The sequence below is a fragment of the Curcuma longa genome, chromosome 13 (assembly GCF_044706935.1).
Source record: "Curcuma longa cultivar G26 ecotype Majalengka, Jawa Barat chromosome 13, ITB_CL_G26_1.1, whole genome shotgun sequence".
Classification (NCBI taxonomy): Eukaryota; Viridiplantae; Streptophyta; class Magnoliopsida; order Zingiberales; family Zingiberaceae; genus Curcuma; species Curcuma longa.
In genome coordinates this window covers 3,804,294-3,813,491 of record NC_133873.1, presented here as the reverse complement: position 1 = coordinate 3,813,491, position 9,198 = coordinate 3,804,294, and the positions used below count along the sequence as shown (strand labels likewise).

General features: G+C 40.5%; 1 protein-coding gene across 1 annotated transcript; it reads left to right on the top strand.

The window, feature by feature from the left end:
- Positions 1-6,567: 6,567 nt before the first annotated feature.
- On the top strand, positions 6,568-8,135 carry LOC141844355 (ethylene-responsive transcription factor CRF2-like). The gene is made up of 2 exons (XM_074732399.1): positions 6,568-6,734; positions 6,940-8,135. Exon 2 carries the CDS (start codon positions 7,016-7,018, stop codon positions 7,952-7,954), a length of 939 nt encoding a protein of 312 aa, XP_074588500.1. The 5' UTR covers positions 6,568-6,734; positions 6,940-7,015; the 3' UTR covers positions 7,955-8,135.
- Positions 8,136-9,198: the final 1,063 nt, after the last annotated feature.

Sequence of the window (9,198 nt, the reverse complement as noted above, 5' to 3'; positions counted from 1 at the left end):
GGTTAAAAAAATATTATTGACAGTGTGCATAGATGTACGCTGTTAAAAAGGGTTAAAAAAATATTATTAATAGCGCGCATAGATGTACGCTGTTAAAAGGTTGTTTCTCCGTTCCTCTCCACCGTCGTGAGCTCGGCCTCTCCGTTCCTCTCCAGTCGCGAGCTCCTCCTCTGTCCGTGCTCGTGTCATTCCCCTCAATCCGTGCTCGTGTTATTCCTCCTCAATTCGTGCTCGCGGCATCCTTTCTTTGATCATGGATACCGTATGCAATCTCCTTTGCTTCCAGATTTTATGCGGTTTTGCAGTGGTTTTGGGTTTTTTTTAAACAGAAAGAATCTTTTTTAAGTTAGTAATCCTTGAAATTTCTTCTTTCTTGCGATCGGTGATTACCGAGATTGTGGTCTTGTTTTTCTCTATGGATCGGAGTTTGATTGTCGGAATAATAGGAGCTACAGTCAAGTGAGAAGATCATTAAAGATTCTTAGCTATCAATTCATTTTGGAGTTTGCGGAAAATGATTACTGGGACTGAAGACGTGTTTCCATTTGATTGATTTGGGAACTTTGTTTTTCTTGGATGTATATGAAAATCAATCATATAAGTGATTTTTTATGAATATCTACTTCTAGTATTTTTCTTGTTAAGTTCGATAATTTCCTTGAATTGGAATTTGCTGATTGCTTAAGCATGAAGGATCCTGGATTTTAGGGTAATTAAATCTTTTTCACTGAATTCCTAGTCTTCAATTGGAGTGACCGATGTCAATATCCTGGGTTCTTGAACTAGTAATGAGGTAACATAGGGAGATTTCAAAAGTTTTGACAACCCTCTCCCTCTTTATCGACACTGGAATTGCTTTGAGTCTGATAAATGTTGTTTGGATTTGATGTTTTTTCTTCTTCTTTGTACATCTGTTGCTATAAAATTAGTTATTTGATTTGTGTACACTAAAAAAAAACTCACAAATAGCGCGAATTTAAGTTAATTTAGCGCGAATTTTAACTTCGATCGCTAAATAGCGATCGAATTCTAATCGGTCACTAAATTAGCGACCGAAATTTAATCGGTCGCTAATTTAGCGACGGACATGAGTTCGGTGGCTAATTTGCGATCGGAGTTAAAATTCGGTCACTATTTAGCGGCCGAAGTTAAAATTCGATCGCTACAGTAGCGACCGAAATTTAATTAGGCCGGTAATTGTAGGATTGTACGATGAGGGAAGAATTTAGCGACGGAATTTTGATTCGGTCATTAATATTTAGCAACGGAACTCGATTTCGATCGCTATTTTAGCGATCGATGTCAGTTCGATCGCTAAATTAGCGATCGAACTCCAGTTTGATCGCTAATTTATATCCTAAATCGATTTTTTTCCTTTGCTCACTCCCGAACCCTAACACACGCTCCTCTTCTCTTCTGTCGTCTCTTCCAAATCGGAGTTCAGTCGCTAATTAGCGATCGAATCGGCATTCAGTCGCTAAATATATCCTAAACCAATTTTTTTTCCTCTGCTCACTCCCGAACTCTAAACACACACTCCTCTTCTCTTCTACCGTCTCTTCTGCCATCTTTTAAATTTTAATTATTTTATTTTTTTCAGACTAATACTTTACATAGACCCGGTACTTGTTGGGAGATATTTCGCAGTACACATAAAAAAAAGGATGACACTTTTGTAGATGCGAGATCGAAGGCCATATATAGATGTAAGAATATACATTTTACTACTACTACTACTATTTAATAATGACTAGGTTTATTAATTAATTTTTTTCTAATACTATTAATTTGTCTAATAAGATGATATGACTAATCGAGTTACACAGGCGTCTCAGCCTGATGTAGAGGGGGGTGACTTAGTGAGATTATCAGATGAAGCTATAAATGATATATATTTTGATGTGGTTGGTAGAAGCAAGAAGAACGCCCTCTACGGCCTTGGCTCCTATGCACGGGTTGCATATGATCATGTTATAGCAATATAGCTCCTAGGGCCAGGGGTCGATCCAGTTCTCAATCCAATGAAGTGAAAGAATTACAATTAGAAAATCAAGTACTGCGAGATCGGGTCACGACACTAGAGCAGTCAGAGCGGTCGGTGGATGAGCGAGTTAGACTAGCTATAGAGCAGTCAGAGCGGTCGGTGGATGAGCGAGTCAGGCTGGCTGTAGAGAATTTTTGGATCCAGTTCATTGTCTTAATAGAGCATTTCGTCATTGATCCAGCTCTGAGCTAGCTGCTGGCCAATGGAACTTAACAGCAGCTTCTCCGATCTTCTTCTTACTGTCTCAGTTCTGAGCTCAACTCAATAGTGTGCAGATAAATAATCAGAGTTTCTGACACAGATCTGCATATATAATATATATAACTAGCTAGAAGAATAGTGTTTCGACTCATCTAGGGTTCTGGCACACAAGTGGACGACCTAAACCCTCGAAACAAGGTTCACTGTAACACACTTTATGAGGGGAAAAAGAATAAAGACGTCCATCATTTGTTGAGCATGTTCTAGCTTTAGCCATTGTCTTGTGTCGAAGACAAAATGCAAAATACAATATCTGAGTGGGAAGATGAGAGCAGCCGTGGGTTCGCTGCCCTTGCTGTAGCTTTTGGGAACTCCCTCACCTGGAAAATCTTATTTTTCATTCACAAAAAGCTTTTTGAGTAAGTGAAGATGGAGAGTCAGTGGGCGGGCACGTCTGTCTGCTAGCTCACCTCTGCATATGCAAAACATCCATATTAATTTAAGGCGATTAAGTTTGGTGGCAACTCACAGTCGCACCGAGTTTAATAGAATTTTTTTCCTCTATCGTGATCAACTGCAGTTTCTCAATTTACCTCCTCATAGATGATCGTGGGGTTGACCGTATGGAATCGCTGGGATAACGAATTCCACACAGAAGAAGAAGAGTTTAATAGAATTTTACTTCCACAAACATAATTGAGAATTATATTGGTACTCAGATCAAATACGGATTGAATTGAATCCTCTGGGATATATTAATCTCTTGGGAAATAAATTCCTCCTATTTGAAAGGATCGTTCGGTGAGTATTACGACCTTTTGGCACATGAGTTTAATAGAATTCTTTTAAATCTAAAATATTTAATTATTTTAGTTAATATTAAAATAAAATTTTGTCGAACTATTCTAGTATTTGATTGCTAATTATTATAATTAACTATAGTCATGAATTATAATTTATTTATTGTAATAATCTAATTACTAATTTAGCATGATTAACTTTTATATATCAAGAGAAACTCGTATTCAACTTGATAACTTATTTGAAATACAATGTATAAGAATTTATCATTCTATACTATTAGAAACTTACTTTACCTCCTCTTTTAATTAGTATACATTTTTTATATTGTTTATGATTATATATATTATTACAATAAACTAAATAATGTTTTTATTATTCAACTTAAATAATAGATAAGAATTTGTCCAACACAAGTTTTTCAATAGCATATTGAATAAGTGAATTATATATTTCGTAAACGTATGGTAAGATAAGACTAAATACACGTAAGTATGCATGTTTTTCATAAGAGAAATGATACACTACATGAAAATGCAGCATGATACATTATAGACATGGGTCCCACATCCATATAGTGTAGTATATTATGTTGTGTTTTCATGCTGCATTTTCATGTAGTGTATCTCTTTTCATAATGTTGTTAGAAATATGATAGTTGTAGTTCCTATTGCACAACTAGTTCAACTAATGGCAAGAGAAGGCAAAAAGTAATAATAAAAAAAATGATAAATCTCAGTCAGTCTCATGGACTCAATCCTTAAGGGTGGCTGGCCCGGTCCCATGGAAGTTTCCGACCGACCACTAGGGTAAATCGGGAAGCGCATACGGCGGCCAATCCAGATGCCCAGCATCCTTTGATTGTGTTCTCCATTTGGAAAAATTATTCTTGCAAATACGCCGTAGCTGGGGATCGAACCGTGGATCTCTAGGTCACAACCCAGATGTCCTACCGTTGTACCATTGCCCCGGGGACCAAAAAGTAATAATAAGAACATTGGTGTAATCGATTCGATTACTATTTATTAATTACCTAGAGCAATGCAAAGAGATGCGAACAATGCATATTAAGCAAAGACTAATGGATGAATAGAGAGATTATATATAACTCGATCGAAAAGAACTCCATTGGCTCATCCTTTAACTGCCCCGCCCACTTGGGACTTGCGAGTAAACCCTAAAACTAAATTTGATGCAGCAGCACAAAACGCGGCCACAGCTAGCGTGTGGAGTTGGACCAAAACCCACCCACATTTGTCGAACTTGGCGAACTTTCCTACGCTGTCCTTTCCACTTGCCCTTTCTACTTGTTTCTCCCATTATTTATTACTGACTGACTGACTAACTAAAACAAAACATAGAATCAGGCATTGGGTTAATTTATCGTTTTTGGAGTCCGTTGGCCGTGGGATTCATTTCATGCGTTAATTTTGCCCTGCACGCCTTCCCACCAGTTGAAATCTCGAGGGAACAAATTTCAAGAATGCATTTTTATGATTATTATTTTTCGTTCGGAGAAAAAGAAGAAAAAGAGAAAAAAAAACTAAGCCCTGGGCTTGAGTGACTCGAAGGGATGGGTGTCCTGATTTTGGCGTAATTATTACTTTTTCGTTTGTTTGGTTTCTCTCGGGCTTATTTCCTTTGCCAAAATTCACATGTAAATCATGACATTCCATTTTACTTTTTAATCAAAAGCGCCTCATTGTCACCGTTCAATCAATGTACATTTATCCTCTCACTCTTTAGTATTATTCTTATTATTATCTCTTATCTAAATCTTCCGTCTAAATTTTAAATCGATCAAATACTTTATAGTAATTATAATTTTGTAACTACTACAACATATACTTGACATATTAAAAAACATTCACGTTATAACAATATCTACGATTTCGTAGTTGTTATAATGCGGATTCAACATTGTTCACCCATCATTCACATTGTACTAGCTACAAAATCATAGCTGCTATAATCGTTATAGTAGCTACGGTTTCATAGTTACTACAACCATTGTAGCAGCTACGGTTTCTACTTACTAGCTCATTTAATATTACGTTATAATAACTACAAAATCATAACTATGACAACGTGGATTCGACTTATTCACTTAACCAATGACGGAGCCAGCTCGGGTGATTTACCCGGGCTGATTCAAACTCTTGGGCTATGCCGACGGTATATCCCGGCCGGGCTAGTTCTTAAGTTTTTTTTCTCCCTCCCTGAATCCAAGATTTTTTTTCTTCTCGTCGCCGTCGGACCCCCAGGCTACAGCCTGGGTATAAACAAGTGTGGCTCCGCCCTTGCACTTAGCATTACATTGTAGTAACTATGAAATCGTAGCTGTTATAAAATGTGTAGCAGTTATGATTTTGTAACTGCTATACCGCGTTTTACCAGTTCAGAATTTAGACAGAAGATTTAGAAGAGAAATTAATAATAAAAATAATATTGAATAGTAAAGGATAAATCTACATGACTGAATAGTGGCAATGAAGGCCCTTTGACTAAAAAGTAAAATAAGATGTCCCTTGATGGTTTGAAAAAAAATTGACACTTTTTTATTTTTGCCCTATTTCCTTCACACTTTATTAATGTGTCTTAGATTTTACTCGAATTGACACTACTCGGTCTTCTTCTTCATGTCTTGCATCTTCGTCCGACTTCATTTTTAGAAAGTACATGTTAATGCTATAAAAAAGATTAGAGAAGTTTGTCGATTAGATTAAAGTTCATTCAAATCTCAATTTCATATTCACATCGTTGAGTGCAAATAGTATTGCGTTCGAATGTGCTAATTTAAACATGTGTGGTTCGTTCAAGGCGGACTCAAGTTGGAGGTATTTCAATAAAGATGAATCAGCTGGCTAGCTTAGTTCACCCATTTGATCTTTCAATTCATTAAATTAATTCCCACTGAACTTTTTTTTAAAAAAAATACAGATATTTTAAATAGTAAGACTTAAATTAACTTTATTTTATCAATATATTCAAAATAAAAATACTAACATTAATTTCTAGAATGATCTAGGTGTATATTTGTAGTCACGCTAACATTCAAGCAGGACCATGCACCTCCTGCCATTGGCCGACTAGATTTTTTTTTGCCTTTTTTGGACAATCTTAATCCCCTCAAGCTAACCTATGGTAACTTATTTATTTTCGATTAAATAAGTCGAATTATATCCAAAAGAAAACATTTTCTTTTCTTTTCTTTTTGTCGTTAAGGAAAAATTTTACGGGCAATTACTGCCTATTTAGGCATGCTAATAAAATGTATTAAATCAGCAGGTAGACAAGACAAAACTACTGCGGGGAACCGCAACCGAGTCGCAGCAAAACGTGATTGGCTAGAACGGTGGGTCCAGCTGCTTCGTTGTGGCGTTAGCCTCTCAATTTATTTTTAGGGTAAAATATTGGATAATAATAAAAGGGGGGGAAAAAAAACAGAGGTAAATGGGGAAGATGTCGAGCCTATAAAGCTCTCCTTCATCCAATCTCCGCTTCATGCTTTGGAACTGAAACATCTCCCACTTTATCTCGCTGGGTGCACTCTGTTCTGCTTGGGATCACTTCGTGCTTCGAAACTGAAGCACCTCTCCCTATTTATGTCTCTGGGTGCACTCTGTTCTGACCATCGCATCTTATCTACTTCTGCGCTCGGCTGCAGGCGCTTCGGCTTCAAAATCAGGTCTGAACTGTTATCGACCGCTTGTATGAAATGAAGAGTGGAGATTTGGTTGTGTTATGAAAAGTCACAGATTTGGTGGAAATGTTCTTCCTCTGTAAAAATTGCAGTTTTTTTTGTTTGTTTTTTCTTTGTGTGTGTGTGTTGTGCTTATCTTGGAGCTTCTGAAAGGGAAAGACGTGATTTTCCTTTTTGACGATGGGTGCAGCGGCGGATGCAGATGAGGATGTGAGGATAGATTAGAGTGGAGTTCGTGCGAGGTGTAAGCAGATCAAGCTACCTTTATGGCGTCGATGAAGAAGGCGGAGCGCATCGGTGACGCATCCAAGAGCCTGCCGTCGCGGCCGAAGCGCCGTCCATCAGGAGACTTACCGCGGCTGCGGCAGCGCGTGGTGCGCATCTTTTGTGACGACGATGACGCGACTGACTCTTCCGGCGACGAGGGCGGGTGCTTCCGCCTACGGCGTTTCGTTCAGGAAGTATTGTTGGAGGACAGAGCCGACGTGGCGGAGGCTAGGAAGAGCAAGGCCACCAAGGGAGGCGGAGGCGCCGTCGAGAAGAGGATGCCTGTTCCAGCTGCAGCGGGGGGCGGCGGCGAGCGGAGGTTCCGCGGCGTCCGGCGCCGGCCGTGGGGCAAGTACGCAGCGGAGATCAGGGACCCACGGAAGCGGGTGCGCCTGTGGCTAGGCACCTTCAACACCGCCGAGGAGGCGGCCAAGATGTACGACTCGGCCGCCATCAAACTACGAGGTCCGGACGCCGCCACCAACTTCCCCACCGCCTTGCCCAGGGCGAACCTCTCGGAGAACAACCTCACCTCCACCTCCGGCGGGTACGACTCAGGGGAGGAGTCGCGCAACATCGCCTCCCCGACCTCCGTCCTCCGCGGCTTCTCCTCCTCTTCCTCCAAGCCAGAGGAAAAGCCCAAACCTCATACGACGGGATTCATGGCCAACCCGCCCCCGTTGGAACTAGGCGGCTTCCTCCCCTTCAAAGAGGAGGACGCCCTCTTCGACGACTTGCTCCGATTCGACGCGCCGGAGCCACTCGGCTTCCTCCACGAGGAGGCGGTGGCTCCGACCAGCTTCTTGGCGGAGGACCTTACCGATGCCATTCTTGGACCAGGGCTAGACGACTTCCCTTGGCGTTCTGCGACGGCGGCGGCCGATCTCTTCGCCGACATCGGCGACTTGTTCGTGATCGAACCCCTCGCCGTCATCTAATTATTCGCTTCCTTTTCAATTTCCGTCCTTCGATTTCGATGTTATTATTTTTTTGGTCGCCAGAAAATGTCTCCGTCCGCCTCCTAACAGCGAGGAAACGGATTCCCGGGAATTTTATTTTATTTTTATTTATGAACTAATGCAAAAAAAAAAAAAAAGTGAGGTTGAAATAAATTGAGCAGCTGCCTTGTCTTCTAACGGCCTGGGACACGTGGAAGTGCGTCATAGCGGATGGCTGTCCATTTTTGTCATTCCACCGTTAAAAACGTGGCGGTTCTTGGCCTCTAGCGTTGGCAGTTTTGTCGTCAGCGCGTTTTCCCAAGTATTTGGGCCAAATGGGCTTTTTCAATGTCAAATCTCAATTAGTCCCATTGATTATCTCTGGAATGATCGATATTATCTTACAGAAATTTTTCACTGACCACCAGGCTAAATTGGGAAGTACACGTAACGGAACGCAAGTGTACGCAGCAGCCAACCCAGACGCTCAACATCTTTTGATTGTGCTCTCCATTTGGAGAAAAATTTCTATAAATACGCCGTAACTAGGGATCGAACTGTAAATGTATGTCTGGATGACAACCTGAATATCTTACTGCGGCATCATTGCTCCGGGGACAAGTAGCTTGTTTAAATGAATGGCTTAGAAATGATGAAATCATCATGGAGAGACAAATTAGAATCATTTTAGTTCAATATCTGGATCCATCTTAGCTAAATTTTGTCTTTTAAAGCATTGTTTTACAGCAATATTTGGAGTTTCTTTGAGTACAAAGTTGAAAACAAACCTACCTGTGGTCTCGTCCTAATCACCAATTGTTTCGAATTAAACATCAACATCGAGGTCGGCTACTTGTGACCGAACACTAACAAAATCTGGGGAGATCTGTCCTATCACCCACGGTAGGCAGTTCCAAGAACATATAGACTTGTAAAACTACACGCCGAATGCAAATACAAGTGCAGCTCGAGATAGATTCTCGAAGGCGAGTCAAAGCAGACCGTAGCCAAGAGAATCTTCAAACTTTTTAAGAGTCAAACGAAAGAGACAGGTACAAATGCAAGCTTCAATCAGCGTGAAGACGCAAGCGTTAAAAGGGTTCAAAGAAACAGAACATGTGACGACCAAGAAAGAGATCTTTCTTTGGAGTTTTGTTGGCTCTGGTGTCCAAGGAATCTGACGAAACTGTTTGGCTTTACTGGAAGCTCAATAGCGTTGAGTTGCAGAGGGCAGTGTGTGCCCG